This window comes from Apodemus sylvaticus, chromosome 6 (genome assembly GCF_947179515.1).
Source record: "Apodemus sylvaticus chromosome 6, mApoSyl1.1, whole genome shotgun sequence".
Taxonomy (NCBI): Eukaryota; Metazoa; Chordata; class Mammalia; order Rodentia; family Muridae; genus Apodemus; species Apodemus sylvaticus.
The window spans coordinates 39,096,342-39,116,549 of NC_067477.1; the positions used below are offsets into that span (position 1 = coordinate 39,096,342).

The 20,208-nt window shown below is 44.6% G+C and overlaps 1 protein-coding gene and 1 non-coding gene across 5 annotated transcripts in view; both read left to right on the top strand.

Moving 5' to 3' along the window:
- Dpf3 (double PHD fingers 3) overlaps positions 1 to 20,208 on the top strand; it is a 275,541-nt gene that overhangs the window by 247,862 nt on the left and 7,471 nt on the right. For 3 of the 4 annotated variants that reach the window (XM_052185527.1, XM_052185530.1, XM_052185526.1), the window contains exon 9: positions 15,698 to 15,810. In XM_052185527.1, coding sequence (XP_052041487.1) covers positions 15,698 to 15,810 — 113 coding nt within the window. Of the gene's footprint in view, positions 1 to 15,697; positions 15,811 to 20,208 lie in introns of those variants that run through there. The other variant, XR_007978346.1, reaches the window with a different exon arrangement.
- LOC127688295 (U6 spliceosomal RNA) lies at positions 11,605 to 11,711 on the top strand. The gene has a single exon (XR_007978679.1). It is a non-coding gene; the product is annotated as a U6 spliceosomal RNA (small nuclear RNA).

Sequence of the window (20,208 nt, forward strand, 5' to 3'; positions counted from 1 at the left end):
GTGAGGGGCTTGGGGTTGGGACTCTGTGAGGCAGGGACTAGGAGGAGGGGGGCTGTGATTGGGATGTAAAGTGAATAAATAAATTAATTAATGGAAAGGGGGGAGAGTGTCACTATACTTATTAGTGTCAATTAAGGAGCTGAAAATGTGGAGTCACTCTGTTTGGAATCTCCATTCATAAATGTGCAGCTGTGTTTGGGCAGAGTCTAGAGTGTGAAGACTTAGATGATTTCTGGTCCATTGTTGTCTTGCTGCCTTAGGCACTCTGAGCTTTGATTTCTTTTGTAAATCGGGGCTATCTATCTTGTCTCCTTTCCAGGATGATTACAGGAAATGAAGTGAACCCAGTGAATATTATTGGGAATGTTAGGAGTAAAGGTCACTAAGGTACTTACCCAAACCAGGTACAGTAGTTTTAATCCCAACACACTGGAGGTAGAGTAGGTGGAGCTCTGTGAATTCAATGCAAGCCTGGTCTACACAGCAAGACCTTGTTTTTAAACAAAAGAAAAGAACCACCCACCCACTCATAGGAGTTGGAAATGCTGGCAGTGGATACTTCTTATGTACATATCAGTTTGACCAGACTTCCACGAAGCCCTTGGCTCCCCCACATGGAGGACTTGTTTCAGGAAACTGAATAGGAAACTTGTTGGAGGTGAGAGACAGTCTTAGAGAGTTGGAAGGAGCGTAGGAAGAGTGAGGGTGAGACTTAATCAAGCATGACACCAGAGGCCAATGACGGTGGTAGAGCGGGCTTCTTTGGAGTCACATCTCAGCCCAGGAAAGCAAAGGCAGATAGATACAGTCAGGTTGTTGGAGAGAAAAAAACCTTCAAGTCTTTCATTTTTGTATGGTCATTTAAATCAGCTGGGTTCTCACTCTTGGCTCTCTTATATTTTTATTTTTAAAAAGATCTTATTTTATGTGTATGAGTGTTTTGCCTGCATGTATGTACATGTATGTGCACCATGTACATGGCTGGTGCCCACAGAGGTCAGAAAAGGGCATTAGATCTCCTGAACTGGAGTGTCAGGTGATTGTGAGCTGCCATATAGGATACTGGCTGGGCCCAGGTTCTTTACCAAGAACATAAATGTTCTTTACCACTGAGCCATCTCTCCAGTCCACCATTATTGACTCCTATAAGATGATCTATTTAAAAAGAAAAGGCCCCCCTCCCCCCCTGTAGTGGGGGAAAAGACAATATACCCCCCCCCTTGCTTCTTCCCTTCACTGCCAAGACCAGTGTGAAGCTTCACTGTGGCTGGGGAGATGGGCACACTGCTGATATGGAAGTTGTGTAAAGTGTCAAATGTTGGTTGTCTTTTCTTTTCTTCTTAAGATTTATTTATCATTAAATATGTGCATACATCTCTGTGAATGTGTATGTGTGCACATGCATGTGAGTGCAAGTGTCCATCCATGAGGGTCAATGTTGAAGACTCTTCTGGAGTGGACTTACAGGCAGTTATGAGCTTCCCAGCATGGGTGCTGGGACCTGAACTTGTGCTCTCTTCAAGCAGCCCATACTCTTAGCCCCTGAGCTGTCTCTCCAGCCTCTAGATGCCCCATTTTCTCATCTTCCAGCCAGACCTTTTGTTGTATTAGTTTGCACAGTATTAGTTAACTGTTGATGCAAAACAAAGTATGACCCCGATCTATTGGCTTCGAACCTCATCTCAGTTCAAAAGGCAGGAGTGTTGGGATGGCTTAGTTGCATGGGTGGTCTGTGCTAGGGCTGAAGGAGCCGCTTCTGAGCTGACTCAGGTGTGTTGGCTGGCCATCGTTCCTCGTGGGCTGCTGGATCTTTGTTGGCTGTGGGGCAGAAGGTTTCCTCAGGAAGTACAGTAGCTGGCTTCCTCTAGAGGTGGTGTGTGTGTGTGTGTGTGTCTATGTCTATGTCTGTGTCTGTGTGTCTGTGTGTGTTTGGAAGGGCAGAGACAGAGACAGAGACAGAGACAGAGACAGAGACAGAGACAGAGAGAATACTTAGTCTCTAACATTGTATATGACTTCTTCATTTCTATAACGGTTAAAAAGCTAGCCTTTAAGTCCCGTCACACTTAAGGAGAGTGCCCACTGTCACCTCTTGACAATGAGTGGAGGGAGAGCAAAGACTTATGGGTATTTTTTAAAGCTCCCTGTGGCCACCCACCCTGCTGCTTGACCCTCATTCATCCTCACTTCTTGTCTTTGATCATCCCAGAGAACTTGTGTGACTTTCACTAGGGAGATTCTGGAGCTGCAGGAGAAGCTGTTACTAAAACTCTGGCTTTGGCTTTGTTAGCGAAGCTCAGCATCTAACACCGGAAGAACCTCCATCCAAGATCAAAGGAAAAAGAAGGTAGCCACTAGGGCTTGACTCATCCTCTGGGAAGAGCAGAGACTGAGCCTGACAGGAGACCCTAGCCTTGGCTATGAGACCTACATCCCAAAGTCACCTTGTTCATAGATGGAGTTTGAAGATATTTCTAAGGATTATTTCACATGATACTTCCAAGCTTAGACATGGTGGACCAAGCCCATGATAGAATATGCTGGGAGAGCATGTGCATGCCAGTTCTTCCCAGAGCATGGCACTGCTTGGTGCTGCTTATCCTAAGCTACATGCCCTCTTCCGGTCCTCTACCGGTCTTGTCTTACCTCCTTGCCCACTGAACTGTGGTACTTTCTCCTCCCTGCCTTAGATGCCAATCACCCCCCTTCCCCCATCCTTCTTCTTTTCTCTTCCCTCCCCCTCTTTCCTTCCTTCCTTCCTTTCTTCCAAGATAGGGTTTTTTTTTTTTTTTTTTTTTTTTTTTGTATCCATGGCTATGCTGGAACTCACTCTGGAGACCATGTTTGGCCTCAAACCCACAGAGATCTAGTTGCCTCTGCCTCCTGCACGATGGGATTAAAGATGTATGCTGGCTCTGTGTCTTTCATTAGGTTCTCTTTTCTTACCACACTAGCTCAGTTTTTCTCAGTGGGCTCTGTTCTCCGCACTTTAACGTCCACTCATTTCCCACCTCACATTCCGATTAGTTTTCTCAAGGTTCTTTGCCCTGTGGTCATCCCCTAACTATCTCTCCATGTTCCAAGGTTGCCTCTGACACCCAAATTTCATAAATTTACATCCATAGCATGGTCTATGCTATGGCCCATCATGACATTGGTGACATTTTTGACTTCTCCATTTTTTTCCATTTTTTCCGACTCCTGTCCAGGCAAGCATCATATTCTGCTAACCAAATCTAGCTTTCAAAATTCTCCAACTTTACGTTTACTCCCAGTATTGATAAGCCTTTCTTCCACTTAGGGCCCTGCTAGAATGGTGTCTCAGAAAAGGATCAGAATTTTTTGTCTTCTGTTGTGCCCAGAACATAGTGTAAGTCAGCAGCCACTGGCGGGATACCGCAAGCAGCTACCTTCCACCATCACCTTCGCTGCCTCTGCTCTCTGCCTTCCTGCCAGAGTCACCTTACAGGTGCACGGCTACAGGCAAATCAGCCCAGTGCTCACAGAGTCGCTCTAGGATGCTCACACCCGCAGTAGAACCTGCCCCTCATCCTTTCCGTCTATCTTTGAATTGCCTTTCCCCATTTCTTTCCTGGGCTACTCAGTGTTGGCTGCTTGGACCTTGTTCCTAACATTTCTTGCTGTTTCATTTCCCTAGTATAGTTCCCCCCTCCCTTTTTATTTTACTTAGGTAACTCCTACTTGTTCTTCAAGGCCCGGCTCAAGTGTTGCCCACTCTAACTGGCTTTCCCCAGACTCCACAACATGATCTACTGATGCCCCACCTCAGCAATTTGATTTCTTTATTGTAGCACTTAACCTTGTTGAACTACAGTAATTTAAAAAAAAAAAGTGTCAGTCTTCCCTAAAATAGTTATCTGTTGCTCAGTTGGGAGAGGATCTGTTCTTAGTCCAGGATTCAAATCCTCTCCAGATGTTGTCATACTGAACCCAGATGTCTTCCCCCATTGCCATATGGACCTCACCACAGGGGACCTCTACACTGACGTGATCTTGTGTAGAGTGAGAAAGCACAGGAGACAGTGATAGTTTGTTGTTTATAACTTAATGTTAGAAGTGATCATGACCGCCAATGTCATAGTCCACTTGTTCGACGTGCGTCAGGTCCAGCCCGCACTGAGGGAGAGAGAATGACACAAGTCTGTGGACACTGAGGGGTGTGACAGACTGCCTGAATAGTTGAGGTTACCTTCCACACCTGCTAGGCTGCTGAGCTGTCCAAAATAGGATTCATGTGTAATTGCCTGTAGCCACAGTGAACTGGGTCCCTGGAAGAGAAGCTGGAGATAGATGGGAAGGTAGGGGGAGGGGGAAAACTTAAGGCCAGGACAATGCAATTGCTGATAGAGGCCCAAAGTTTAATTGGGCTCTGACAATTTAAAGGTTTGGGGAGAGTCCCTCCCCCAAAACTCTAGGGTGTGTTCCGGAGAACTGGTCTGGCTGTTCGTTGGTGGGCGTTGGCTCCACCACTCGGGCAACTGTGCAGGTCACCTGCTTAATTCAGGAATTCGTAGACCTGAAGGAACAATGAACTTCACCTTCACTCTGAGCGGTCCACCTAGGGTGGAACAGGATCCTGGCTAGCACAGGAATTCCGGCTTATCAAAGGCTGGGAGAGGAAGTTCACCTTGATCAACATTGAGTTCCTACCAGGTGGCATGTACCCCAATTTGGCTCTGTACATTCATGTCTCATTAATTTTAAAAACTTGAGCCCCAAGTACAGTTCTTGTCCCAGAGAAGACATTCATTAGATTTGGTCAAATGAGACTGGCTATTTTTCCCCCCTCTGAGACAAATTACAATGAAATAGATTACAAAGTCTGAACCCTAAAATTAGACCAAGATTACTTAACAACGTAAAACAAAGTACTGAAGCTAATGCCATCTTCTCTTCCCAGGCCCTTCTGTGATTGTCTTTCCATCTTTCCTACCACAAGATAGAAAGCAAAAGAGTATCTGTTTCCCCTTTGACCTGGCACAACTCTATGCAATATCTTGGATAGAAAAAAATGGCTGTGCTACTCAGTCCTCAGATAGTTCAGGAACTTAAACCACTCGTGAATTCATCTGTTCTTCCATGGCCAGTCCTGATTAGAGGATCACAGGCAATCAAGAGTTGACTAAATACTCTTCTCCAGCAGTGATCCCTTAATTACAGATATCACCCCTCCTGGGTCTACTCAGGACAGCAGGAAGCATAGTAATTAATTTCTTCTTTGAGTTCACAAAATTCCTAGAAAATTCCAGAGCCTTTAGCCAGGGCCCATGACTAGATACTGCTCCCAATATCGAGAGAGGCCTAAAGTGCGCAGCCAGTATCAAAGATTTGCATCTGAGATTGATGGCAAGCTCTGAATGAATGACGGTTCAGGGTGGTCTCCACACACTGTGGGTGAGGGGCACACATCACTCTGGCAGATGGTAGGCAGAGCTTAGCATTCTGGGGAAGAATTTAAAAGAAGAATCAGCTAAGTCTCCCATCTCTCACTCCCTAGCTGGCAGTGTCCTCCTGTCAAAGGCTACCTCAATCCAGGTCTCAACCCCCCACAGAGGAAGCTTTACCAAAGACTTTTGTCTGCCTGCAGATCCTAGAGAGCTCAGACATGCAGGCCGACTTTACCTCATGGGATGAGTGGAATAACTGATAGGAAATGATTTAGATTTCGAGTGCTTTTTAATTTCTGTTGCTTTTTTAGCGTGGCTGTATTTGGTGTTGGGCTAAGACCGGATTTGTCAACATAGATTCTGGTAGTACTTTTTGGCCGTTTTAATGTCTTCTTTTCACTTTGTGTTTTATTCAACAAACTCTAGAAGACTTCTTCTTTTTCTTTCTCTAAACAGATTGGTAATTTGGGATCAATAGTTATCTCTAAATTTATCATGTATGGGTAGCATAGAGTGAGTTACAGATTCATGACCCACATAGTGTAATCCTTAATATATCAGTAATATAATGCCCACAGAGGCAAGGTGGCTTGTCTAGAAGATGTGACTTCTGCCACACATCTGAAATTGCAACAGTTTTTTTTTTTTTATGAGGCGGGATCTTGTTTTATCTCACTAGTATGTCCCAGTACCTAGAAGAGTGCTATCACATGTATTTATCCAACAAAATCCATCAAAAGAATAGATCAGAACAGGTTGTCTTTGACTCTTAGCTGTTATATAATTAGGAGCAGTAGGGTCCTTACCAAGACTGGGCATTTTATAAGTGTTCTGCCTTGGGCCCAAATTAGACAAATCGAGTAGGTCCCATAACTCCAGGTCCAGGTTTAGGTCCCATCATTTCACTGTAAGAAGACCGACCACAGTGCCCTTGGGTTTTTGGAGAGGAAATATCCATTTCTAGGAGCCTCCATCTTGAATATTATGTGACTCTGCAAATAGCTAGTTTCTTAGGCCATTTGTGAGTGGCCTCATGAGCTGCTAAGTCCCTCAGAATCGCCCCCAATGCTCTTGCGGCGTGAACGTGCTAGGTGTGATATTTATAGTAACAATTGGTACAAGAAACCCTCTGGCTTCCGCATCATGTGATGCCTGGGCGCGTTGTACAGCTTGCCGGCTTGAGGGCAAGGATTAGCTGACCTCTAAGAGGAGCTGAAGTTGCTGCCCGTGAGGTGTTTTGCCCGAGTCGAAGGCAGCCACAGCTCAGTCCGTCATTCATTTTTAATGGATTTTTGTTTGTTTGGTCTTTGTCCTTTCCACTCTCTTTCTCCTCTTTGTCTTCTTTGAAGTACATGAAAAATGGTGAGAGAAAAGGGAGCCGGCCTTTCAGGTGCCCCTAGAGCCGCCGTTTCTCTGCAGTCATCAATTTGCAGGAGTCTCGGGCAGTGGTAACATCTGGGGCATACAGAGGTGAGCCTGTGGACCACTACAAAAGATTAACAGAGGAGGGGCCTGAGAAAGGTTCTACGAGAAGAAAGTGTCTGTGAGCACACCTGTCGCAATATGTATCTAAAGAGGTTGGGCTTTAAAAAAAAAAGTTTATATTTATTCTCTGACAAGCTCATACAATATCTGTTCCCAGCTCTCCTCTCCCAGTCCGCTGGCCCCCAACACGTATCTCCCTTTCACGTTTTCATCTTTTTTCTTTTAAATAACTCTGCATGTGCTATCTACACATGTATGTTCAACGTGTATCAGTGGCCAAATCCTGAAGGAAAGTGACCCCCCCCCCCCTTCTCCTGGCACCATGCGCTCACGTGTGGTGCCAGGATTAAAGGCAGCCCCGAGCACTAGTTCAGCGAACACTTTCTCTTCATGCCCCAGCTCTGCAACAGCCTGGAGGCTTGATTGTGCAGAAATGGTGCACACTTTGCAGACTGAAAGTGAAGACTCAGAGCCTCCTTCCCTCTGTCCCTCTGGTAGGCTGGGTGTAGAAACAAAGCGGGGGAGGGGGGAATGGGAGGGATTCAGGCAGGAGGAGAGAAAAAGAATAGATCTGACTGGTCAAGTTCTGTTCCCAAGGTAATTTACTTTTCATTTTCCTCAAGTGACTTAGCGTTTTGATTCAGATTTGATTATTCTTTACATAAATTCTTTCATTAAAACTTTGTATTTTCGACATGTAAATATTATTTTGTGCATATGAACATGGAGAAATGTTTAAAATTTGAGCCAAATTACCGTGTGTGTTTTTGTGTGTGTGTGTGGGGGGGGGGGTGCGTGTGCACAACATGTAGAGACCATGGGCTGGCACTGAATGTCTTCTTCCACCATTTCTACCAATTTGGCTCGACTGCGGGCTCCAGAGGTCATTCTGTGAGCATCTCCCTGGCCCTGGGAGGGGCATGCACACCGAGACTGCATTTGTATCTGGGATACAGGCATGCACACCATGGCTGGATTTGGATTTATCCTAGAGAGGTGCAGGGGATTGAACAGAGGTCTTCATTCTTGCTCAGCAAGCACGTTACCTGCCAGGCTGTCTTCCCAACCTCCGCATTATTTTCTCATGAGTACACACAGACTTGCTCCTGGTACTGTTTTAGGTGAAGTGATGCTATGCATTTTGTATTGTTTCTATAAACTAAACAACATGCCAAGGAACACAGTTTGAGTTTTACATATACTTTTAAGAGAACCTTAGATATCCAGGTTCTTCTTTATTGAGAAATTATTTTTAAATAGCTCAGCACTGTCAAATAAGGTAATAAAACATAATTATATGTTTATAACTTCACAATGAATAAATAATAAAGCCTGCTAGCTTTGCCCTTCCTCATATCCTCTTTATTTATGTTTTAAGCACATACCTCACAGGATAAGTCCACCTCACAACCTTTAATTTAATTGGTGCTGTCACTTACCCAAGTCCAAATTAAATATTGGCACTGATGAAGTTTAAAAGCCTTCTAATAGAGAACATAATGCAAGAAAAGCATCTTAGTAGTTTGCATATTTATTTCTGCCCAGGCTCAGTTGGAAGTGAACTGTATTTCACTGCGTGGGAAAATGTGCCGCATGAAACTGACAAGTTAGAGATGTGCGTTAGCTTCTAAGCCACAATCAGAACGTGAGCTCAATCAGCGAGGTGTATTTAGCATCATTTCCCCTGAAAGGTTGGAAGCGTTCAGGTGTGGGGATAGTGGAGTATGAGCAGGAGGGGTTATGAAACCATCTCTGGTTTTTGCCTGGAGTTTTCCGTCTGGAGTTTTCCATCTGTGCCTCCTGACTCGACTCCATCCGAGCCCTCTGCCCTGCACTGAGTATGCTCAGTCCCCGGGCACAATGCTGTGTGCAGTCAGGAGATGTGTCCTTTGAGTGGCAAGGCCCGTGGTCACTGCTTTCACACACCCATCTTTGCTTTCTTATTGAGCTGTGCTGTCATGAACACTCTGAGTCTCATCTCCTCGGTCTGTCTTCTCGTGTCTGAGAAGGTTCCTCTTCTGCATTGTCTTCCTTCCCCCACCCAATTGCTGAGATCGCCCCAGGAAGCAAACCCTGTTATATCTGAAAGCCCTGCTCAGGGCTCAGGCTTCCAGAATGGGTGGTTGTGGGTGACGTGTCCTGTTTGAGTTTCTAGGGAGGGTTGGAATCAGCTTGGGAGCAGATTGGTAAGAATGGAGAATGCATCTTCACACCAAGTTCATTATTGGATCTGAACTTTGAGCACGGACCTGAGTTTTAATGATTTTGTTGGAAGGAATCACACTTACGGTAGTTTCTTCTTACCTTCTTCCTTCCATCCATCTCTCCTTCTCCCTTTTCCTTCCTTCCTCCTTCCTCCCTCTCCCCTTCCCTCCATTCTTCTCTCTCTCCTCTCTTTTTCTGTGTTGTACACAACCCAGGCTTTTGAATTCACTAGGCATATAGTCTACCACTGAGCTAAAGACCTGACCAACACTTTCTAAATCTTTGATAATTGGAATCTTAGAAATGTCTCATTGACCGCCCCAAGGGAACCTGAGTAAACTAAGTTTCAATACTTTGAGCTAAATAGCAGTATAGATATTCTTTGCTTTAAGAAACATGGAGGACTAGAGAGATGGCATAGTGGTTAAGAGAACTTACTGCTCTTGCAGAGAACCGGGGTTCCATTCCCAGCACCCACTGAGTGACTCACAACCATCTGTAACTCCAGGTTGGGGTTCTGATACCCTTTTCTGGCCTCCAAGGGTATTGTACACACATGGTGCATATACATATATGCAGCGAAACACTCATGTTCTGGCTGGTTTTGTGTGTCAACTTGACACAGGCTGGAGTTATCATAGAGAAAGGAGCTTCAGTTGGGGAAGTGCCTCCATGAGATCCAGCTGTGGGACATTTTCTCAATTATTGATCAAGAGGGGAGGGCCCCTTGTGGGTGGTGCCATCCCTGGGCTGGTAGTCTTGGGTTCTATAAGAGAGCAGGCTGAGCAGGCCAGGGGAAGCAAACCAGTAAGGAACATCCCTCTATGGCCTCTGCATCAGTTCCTGCTTCCTGACCTGCTTGAGTTCCAGTCCTGACTTCCTTTGGTGATGAACAGCAATGTGGAAATGTAAGCTGAATAAACCCTTTCCTCCCCAACTTGCTACTTGGTCATGATGTTTGTGCAGGAATAGAAACCCTGACTAAGACACTCATACAAAAATAAAATAAATTGTAAAAAATTAAGAAAAAATTCTTAATTTCCAAGCAAGTACAATTAAAGACGTGGTTAGTTTTATGAAAGAGGTAGGAAGTGGTCTCAGTAAAGTGTTTTACAGCGATGCGCCCCTCTTCTCTTCTACCCTTGGACTGGAAAGACTTGTGCCTGCTGCTCTCCTACTTACATGGGCTTTGAGATTAATTCTGGACAAAACCAGCCCAGCACTGAGGCTCTGAGACATGCATTGCTTTCTTAAGACGCTTTCCCTTTTGTCCTTCAGGTGCACTCTTAAGTCCTTTCCATGATAGATAAGAGTCAGATTCTCGAAGGTTTACATAACAAGTGTTTCTTCCAGTTTGGGGAGAACGACCAACTTGCCATGGTGGCACAGGCAGATAACTTAATTCTGAACTTAGTTTGTGGGCCCATCTGTATAGCTACTAAACTTTTTACATTTTTTCCCTAGTAGAGAAGTTGTAAGAACATTCTTGTCCCTCATTTTCCTCTTTCATTTGAACAGTGTCTTGGGTTCTGAGCTGGCCCTCTAACACAAAGTTATAAAACATTATGAGATTATCAAGATATGATGATGATGATGATGATGATGATGATGATGATGATTTGCAACTCAACTGCGCAGTTCTCAAGTCTGAACTTGTAGATGACAATATCACATCTCAGTGTCAAAGACTGAGCTTGCCGGTGGGAGAACTTGGCCACAGACTAGGCTGCTGACTAGCATTTGCAGTGGTGGACGTGTGGATCACACAGTCCACCCAGCCCCTCCCAGGCAGATGCTCCAGTGCAGCTGCCAGCCAAGTTCCAGGCCGTGGAATGTGCTGACCTTCCTTCCTTGGGAAGATGGCGCATGGGCAATGTTATTATTAGCAGGACAGCATTTGTGCTGATCTGTCAACACTCCCTCATTCAGACAAGATTGGGCACATTCAGGACAGCATGGCCATAGACAATACTCCGTCTTTCAGGGTCTTTATGGAACAATGACAAAACGGCAGTGTCACACCGCTGACCCATTTTGGAAATCTCTTTTGGCTACGGTCACCCCATACTTGCCCAATTTGCTTCTTCTGATTCCTTTACTGGTTCTTTTTGCCATCGATGTTTTTATTTTATTTTTAAGCTAGGGTCTCACTGTGTAGCCCAGGCTGTCCTGGAACACACTGCCCTCTTGCTCTAGGCTCCCTGGTACTGAGATTAATAGGTGTGTCTTCCATCCCCATCTCTTCTTTCTTTAAATAGATGATTCCTCAAAGCTTAGTCCTAGATTTTTAAAACATAATCTCTTCCCCTCTCTTCTCTTTACTTTCTTCTCCTGTTCTCCTTTCCCTACTTTTATGGATTCTCATATTTTTAATTAATACCTAGTTAGCAAACATCAATCTTAAGTTTTTTTAGACAATGTCTCTGGGTAGCCTTGGCTGGCCTAGAGCTCAGAGAGATCTGCCTGCCACTGGTTGTGGAGTGCTGGGATTAAAGGTGTGCCATCAGTGCTCGCTTCGGCAGCACATATACTAAAATTGGAACGATACAGAGAAGATTTGCATGGCCCCTGTGCAAGGATGACATGCAAATTCGTGAACTGTTCCATATTTTTCAAATTGGGAAAGGATATTCACCAACCCCACATCTGATAGAGGGCTAATATCCAATATATACAAAGAACTCAAGAAGTTAGACCCCAGGGAACCAAATAACCCTATTAAAAATGGGGTACAGATCTAAACAAAGAATTTTCACCTGAAGAAATTCGGATGGCCGAGAGGCACCTTAAGAAGTGCTCAACATCATTAGTCATTAGGGAAATGCAGATCAAAACAACCCTGAGATTTCACCTTACACCAGTCAGAATGGCTAAAGTCAAAAACTCAGGAGACAGCATGTGTTGGCGAGGATGTGGAGAAAGAGGAACACTCCTCCACTGCTGGTGGGGTTGTAAGCTGGTACAAACACTTTGGAAATCAGTCTGGAGGTTCCTCAGAAAACTGGACATGAAACTTCCAGAGGACCTTGCTATACCTCTCCTGGGCATATACCCAAAGGATTCCCCGGCATGCAATAAAGACACATGCTCCATTTTGTTCATAGCAGCCTTATTTATAATAGCCAGAAGCTGGAAAGAACCCAGATGCCCCTCAAAGGAGAAATGGATACAGAAAAAATGTGGTATATTTACACAATGGAATACGACTCAGCAATTAGAAACAATGAATTCACAAAATTTTTAGGCAAATGGTTTGATCTGGAAAATATCATCCTAAGTGAAGTAACCCAATCACAAAAGAATACACATGGAATGCAATCTCTGATAAGTGGATATTAATTAGCCCAGAAGCCCTGAATACCCAAGGCACAAATTGCATAACAAATGACTCCCATGAAGAAGTATGGAGAGGGTCCTGATCCTGGAAAGGTTTGATCTAGCATTGGAGGGGAATATAAGGACAGAGAAAAAGGAGGGAGTTGATTGGAGAAGGGATGGAGAGAAGAAGGTTTATTGGACATATGGGGAGGGGGGATCCGGGAAAGGGGAAATCATTTGGAATGTAAACAAAGAATATAGAAAATAAAAATATTAAAAAAAAAAAAGGTGTGCCATCACACCTGGCCTTATATTTCTATTTCAAATCCCTACTCGTCTTTTGAACTCTTAATAATATGTTTGACGCCCTGATCCACCTGCGCTGCTTAGAACAGACTGGATCTTCTTCACCAGGATGGCCACGTGCTCGTCTATGGTGTTTCTCATCCCAGGGGACTTCACTGCCCTCTACCTGATTCCTTCATTCGGATATTTGAGGATATTTATCCAGATTAATCAATTCCTGTCACTTTTTTTCCCCTCAAGTTTCCACCTGGGCCTGGTCCTCCTTGTCTCTCTTCTGGCAAATCTCTAACAAATCCTGGCAAAATATTTTGCATCTCCTCAGCCTCACTGCAAATTCTTTCTGGGCCTTCTCTCCCACCTCTGCTTCTTCCTGATGATGAATGTTTTCACTTGTGTATTCTTGTTTTAAACGTTCTTTTCATCTGTGTGGAAGCAATTATAGGTCTGGATGAGATGGTGGTGATCCCAGGCGCCTTTCCCCAGACAAGAGCATCTTAGATCCCACATCCGACAGCAAGGCTGTTGGGATCCTAGGCTCTTGGTGGGCTTTGTGGTCTCATAGGTTTGTGTCTTATACATACTGCAAATGTTTGATGGGTCCATCCTTGTGGTTCTGTGTCATCTTTTCACACACATAACTGCCAACATCCAAAGCTGCATCCTTAGCCTCAAGGTCCTCTATGCCTAATAATGCTTCTTAACAGTCATCTGGCCTCTGTTCTGCTTGAAAGCCCTCAATGACTTTATAGGCCCAAATGCTTAAATAAGGGCTATCAGTGCCTATTTAGTGTGGCGTCAATGTCTCCTTGGCGGCCTCCTGCACCCTCATTTTGCAAAGAAGCGTACACTTGTGTCATTGGTCTTTTTCTTCCTTCTAGTTTGCAAAGCCCCTTGTTTCTCAGAGCCTGCACACACCTGTCGGTCCCCTCACCTGGTTCCATCTCTTCTTCCCACCCAGTTAGCATTCTCAGGAGAGTGTCCTTGACTGCTCTAGCTAGGCACTCCCATTGGTTTTTGTTTTATGGTGTTAGTCATGCAATAGTGATTAAACCCAGGTTTAGTAATTAGAGGTGTCTTTGGAGGGCTTACTTAGGGTGTCTTGTCCACGCAGTATCTTTTCTACTGAGTGTAACAGCCAGCTTAGCAGCTGCTCACGAAACAGTTGTGGAGTTAATGATCACTTAGTAAAAGCTGGCTGTTTACGACTGAGGTATGACCCAAGGCCAGGGAACTGGACAAAGCCACCTTGCCAGGATCCCAACCTCGTACTTTCCAGCAATTTGTCAGAGAACCTGGGCACTTGTGGCCCATACCACAGAGTCCTCAGCTGAAAACATGCCCTTGTTCCCATTCTGTTTTTCCTCTAAGAGGTTAGCATAGGGAACATCTTGGCTTGTGTCCTCCTCAGATAGTACTGTAAGATGTCTTCCAGAAAACCAACGGGATATTTGTATGGGGTGTTTGTTTTAAGGCTTTGTTTTGGCCCCTTCTTCTTGCCCTGTCCTCACACCACTGGCTATTTCTCCTCCAATGCTAGCTCACAGAAGCCTCAGTGTGGTTTATATTTAAGGAAGCTCCTGGAGCTGGAGAGATGGCTCAGTGGCTAAGAGCACCAACTGCTCTTCCCAAAGGTCCTGAGTTAGAATCCCAGCAACCACATGGTGGCTCACAACCATCTGTAATGAGATCTGGTGCCCTCTTCTGGAGTGTCTGAAGACAGCTACAGTGTACTTATATATAATAAATAAATAAATCTTTAAAGAAGCTCCCAAATCTGGTAGGTCCTGAAGCTAATGGCTAGCCAGTATTTCACCCAAATGATCATGGTCTGATGGGCTCTCCAAAGATTCAGACGGGAACCATGGGGTTCCTGCTGGGATGTGGCTCTGCTAAGGGGCAGGGATAGATGGCACTTAGAAGTCTGTCTGTGAACTCACTTGGTGAGTGATGCTGACTCTGATTGGGGGCCCCCTGTTTATAATACCCTTGAAAGGACAAAATCCCTCACCTGAAAGACGTAGCCCAATGCTCTCCGCAGAGGGGGCTCTGGAAAAGGATGAAGGCCTTGGCCTAAGCTGTTGATTCTTTACAGCAGAGTCAGTGCTGAGCTTTGTCCATGCAGGTCACAGCACTGGGAATCCTGGGAACCCCGTCCAGTTTCTCTTTCCTGCCAATGGTCAAGGGTCGGCCCTTTCTGTCGCTCCCAGCTGTCCACTCACTGCTGGCTTTGCTCTTTAGACTCCGTGGGTCCTGATGGAGCCCTACTTGGTGGGCCAAGCCTCAGGCATTCCTTCAGTGCTATGTGGTCTATGGTAACAGCTTAAAGTCCTTCTCCCAATCCAGCTATGTATGACACTTGAGATGCAGAACAGAGGTAGAAGCAGAGATGGATAATTTTAGAACAGATCTGGGCATTTGTTGGAATAGTCACTCCTTTGCCTTCTCTGACAGACCCCTTTCTTCTTGTGACTGTTCAGGGTTTGGGGCTTTTGCCCAACTCTTGATCGTGGGCTTGGATAAAAATGCCATCCATTACCCCTAAGCACTGTCCTGCTAAACTTATACGATCCTGACACACTCAGGCAGTGTGAACAGGAGGTCCTAGTTAGGTCTTAGTAGCTCTGATAAGTTGTCCTGTTCTGGCTTCAGAGGTGATGCTGATTGACATCTCCTACCAGACTACCTTGGGCTGTGTGCACCATAACACCCTTTTTTAGTGCTTTCTAGTGACAGCTTTCTGCTCTACTTGTTACACCAATGGGGGACATGGCTCTTAGGGTAAGAGAAACTGGATGGTGCTTAGTAAGAGGGTGAATGCCCATCTCTCCATTTGGCCCCCGTCTGACATGACTGGGAGTGGTAAGGACTGAGGGTAGAGCCCCATTCAGACTCCCAGTCTGTCCCCCAGCCTGTGGTACCCCTGCCCCCCCTACATACTGGTCTTGTCCTAACCCTGTTGCTTTGGCTTCTTCCAGGTCATCCAACTTGCCTGCAGTTCACTCTGAATATGACCGAGGCGGTTAAGACCTACAAGTGGCAGTGCATAGAGTGCAAATCCTGTATCCTGTGTGGGACCTCAGAGAACGATGTGAGTTTGGGCTATCCTGGTGATGGGAAGAGACTGAAGGGGCTGTGGGTCTTCTGAGAGGTAGACGGGAGATAGAACTCCTCTGGGCACTGGGTTCCTGGAGAAAATGACAGTCTTTCTAGTATCTACAATCCTTGGAATCCTTGTACTTGGGCCTTGGGGCCCCCGTGTCTTCAGGAAAAGATGGCAGAGATGGCCAGCAGGGATACCTTCATGGCCATTATGCTCAGCAGCCTGGTCACTTGCTCTCCAGAGTTGAGTGCCTATGGTGATGACCAGTGCTTTGAGTGGGATGCTCTTGGCTGTTTTCACCTCATTCCAGTGCATGATCTCCCTTGGGTGACATGGCAAATGCAAGAAATGCAAAACACTCAACAACTTTTTTTTCTGTCATGACTGATTTCAAGCCTGTACAGAGGCTGAAAGAATAAGGAAGCTGGCACACTCTATCCCAGCTTCAACCGTGGACATTGTGTGCAGTCTTACCTCAGAAGTACTATTATTTTATCCTTTATGTGTGCATTATATGTAAGTGTTCATGTAGGTATGTGCCTGTATGTTTGCACAGGGAAAGTCTGGATTTCCATATCCGCTGTCTCTCCCTTTCCATTACTTCCCACCTTGACTTTTGAGACTGACAGCTCACTGATCCCCAAACTCCTCAGCTGGGATAGCCTGGCTGGCCAATGAGCTCCAGGGGTCCTTATATCGGCAGACGTGGCTTCCTCTACACAAAGCTGGGATGTCCAGCGTGCACTGCTACACCTAGCTTTTACACGTGTGCTAGGGGCTTGAACTCAGGTCCTCACGCTTGTACAGCAGGCATTTCACCAACTACGTCATCTTCTCAGTTGATCCATAGAATGCTCCGTAAGCCAGAGCTTCATGGCTACCAACACTTGGACAATTCTACAGCACAGAACTCCATTTCATGCATAAAATCATTTAAAAATATTGCATAAGATCACCTTTGGGACATGTGTGTAAATCATATACAAAACACATGAACTTCGTCTTTTGTTTTGGATTTCAACTCAAAGATGCCTCACTATATACACACAGATCAGAAACCCTTCTGTTTCAAGCACTCCAAATGCAGGCTATTTAACCTGTATTAAGACACTATTTCCATGTGATGTGACAGTATGTCTGGGAAACCATGGAGAATCAATGATAGGTCTAACTTGAATCTTTAAAGTAAAAACTAGGGGTCTGGGGAAATGGCTCAGTGGTTTAAAGCATATACTGCTCTTGCAGAGAATCAGAGGTCTGTTTTCAGCCTCTATACCAGGCTGCTCACCACGGTCTGTACCTCCACCTCTAAAGGATCAGCTACCCCTCACCTCTGTCAACATCTGCTCTCATGTGTACATGAGACACACCATCTCATGTATGTGTGTACACATAGACAGACCATCAGACAGATAGACAGACACATAATTAAAGATAAATCTTACAAAAGTAAAAGCTAAATTTAAGTATGTTTGAAACCACAGAGGTTTCAACAATAGCCTGTGATATAAAATTATTCAATACTGCAGAGACATCAGTTAGGCCCAAGTTAATTTGCAAATGGACACCAGAAGCAACAGCAATATCAACAAGTTTGTTTCGTGGAGTTAGGCAAGCTGATATTTAAGTTCCTATGGAAGAAGAAAAAGAGGAAGTGGAAGAAAGAGAAGGAGGAGTAGAAGAAGAAGAAAAAGTGGGTTCAGATAGCAGAGGAAGAGCCAAGGTTTTATCTAGGCTGTAAAGTATTTTATAGTATGCATAAAGTCCTAAGTTCTCTCCTCAGTACAATAGAAGCCAGGCTGAGTGGTGCATGCCTGTGATCACAGCATTAGGGAGATAGAAGCAGGAAGGTCAGAAGTTCAACATCACCCTTGACTATATAGTGAACTTTGGGCCAGCCTGGGCTACATAAAACCCTGACTCAAAAAAAAAAAAAAAAAAAAAAAAAAAAAAAAAAAAAAAAGGAAATTCTGATAGACCGCACTGAAAACAGGAAGTATCAGACATTAAACCCTTTGGGGAGCCCCCAGAGTGGAACAGTGTGGTAGTGATGTGTGAATGGACAAATGGACCAGTTGAAAGAGAATAGAAAGCCCATGAATAGACCCACCTGCATAGGGGAATATGGTACAGGATAAAGGTTGCATCTAAAATTGCCATGTCAAAGATAGACTTTTTAATGAATGATGCTGGGACAATAGGGGAGTCATTGGGGAGAAGAAGAAAATTAGCTTCATATCTCACACCAGGCATAAGAATAATCTCCAGATAGACTGGGAATTTAAATGTAAAAAGCAAGGCCAGAGAAGTATTGGATTCCTCTTTCATTTCAACATTGGAAAAGGTTTTCCAGTTGACTCAAAAATAGAGATGCAATAAAATGAAATACTGAAAAATTTGACTCTGAAAATTTGCATAGTCAAAACCGTGATACAGTCAAAGGAGGATTGACAAGTTGGGAGCATGTATCTGTAACCGGTACAGTTGAAGGTCCAGTGGCCCCAGGATATGAAGAGCACTGATTGATGGGAGACAGAGAAGCAGGCACTTGGTGGATAAGGAGGAACATGCATGGAAGATGATTCATAAACAATATAAGAATGATCCCTAAGCCCTGAAACAAATACTCAAACACACAATGAAAAAGACTCAAAACAAACCCAAGATCCTATTTCTTGCCTATCTGACAGATAAAAGTTTTCAAGTATAACACTATATGAAGTTATGGGATAATTGGTTCCTGTATTTACCACTGGAGGGCATACAAAGAGGTACAGCCCTCTGGAGCAAGAGATTTGGTGATCTTTAACAAAACTGCTGCATACTTAATTTTGATTGAGCTATCCTATCTGTGGGAATCTACCCCAAAGGGTATAGCCCACTACAGAAATATATGTGTGAGGTGATTTATTAATTAAAAATATCAGAAATAACCTCTATGTATACACATAGAAAAGTGATCAGTGAGAAAAAAAGGAGGGAGGTGATTGGAGAATGGATGGAGAGAAGAAGGTTTATGGGACATATGGGGAGGGGGGATCCGGGAAAGGGGAAATCATTTGGAATGTAAACAAAGAATATAGAAAATAAAAATATTAAAAAAAATAAAAGTGATCAGCTAGGCATTAGCACCTCTGTGCAATAAAGCAGTATACAGCTGTATAACAAATGAGGAGGATATCTATGCATGGATGTGTAATAATGTCCACAAGTGGACAAAACCAAAGTTAAACACAACATCTATTGATGGTAGCCTGCATCTATTGTAAGGAAGGTGGTATATAAGGAAACACAGATATATCTGTGCACATTTATGTAAAAGAATAAACAAGGAAGTGATGGGGATGGTTATTTTCAGGAGTGGTCGGAAATGGGGAGGAGAAAGATTTTATGTGGGGATGGGTGGGGTTACAGGGAGGACCAGCATGGCCTTGGGAATACTAATTTTAGATAGCTTGGATTAGGAGAACATTTCATAGACTAATATATATTTAATCCTAACCAGGAAGCTGGGGAAGCTAAAATGGAATAAACAGTAACTAATGAATCCAGCTATACAACAAGCAGATAGCACGATCAGACTGAGAAGCGGGAAGAATAGTCAGCCTAAGTTGTCTGGGAAAATGGTGTTTTGACTGCAGTGCAAGACTCAAGACACACACAGCTGCACTGCAAATGCTATGCCCTAGCTAGGAAATTTATTTTCATGGGTATACAGATTAGTAATTCTGAAACGACTTCATATGTACTATGTCTGAATGAGTAACTGACTGTTGTGATGGAGAATCATAGATCTAAAAGCCAGAGTAACAGAAAGAGACACAGAGACCCCAGCCCAGCATTAGACAGAGCTCAGGGACTCTTATGGAAGAAGAGTTGTGGGAAGAATTGAGGAACCTTCAGAGGACAGGAAGACCAACAGAGACAACTAACCTGGACCAGTGGAGGTCACCAGAGACTGAACCACCAACCAAAGGGCAAGCACAGGCTGGACCTAGACCCCCTGCACATGTGTAGCAGATGTGCAGCTTGGTCTTCATGCAGGCCCCCCAACAACTGGAGCAGGGGGCTGTCCCTGACTCTGTGGCCTGTGGATCCCATACTCCTAACTGGACCACTGTGCCTGGCCTCAGTGGAAGAGGTGTGTCTAGTCCTACAGTGACTTGATGAGCAGGAATTGGGGAGGGGCGGGGGTGACACGCAAAGGGGGGGCTGCCCCTTCTCAGAAGAGAAGAGGAAGAGGAATGGGAGGAAGATCTGCACGATGGGTTCTGGAAGAAGGGTGTGTGTGCTGATACCACGATGTAAAGTAAATAAATAAATAAATAAATAAATTTAAAAATAAAACGAAAGTGGAAAAGAAGAATAACATAAAACAGGGGGAGA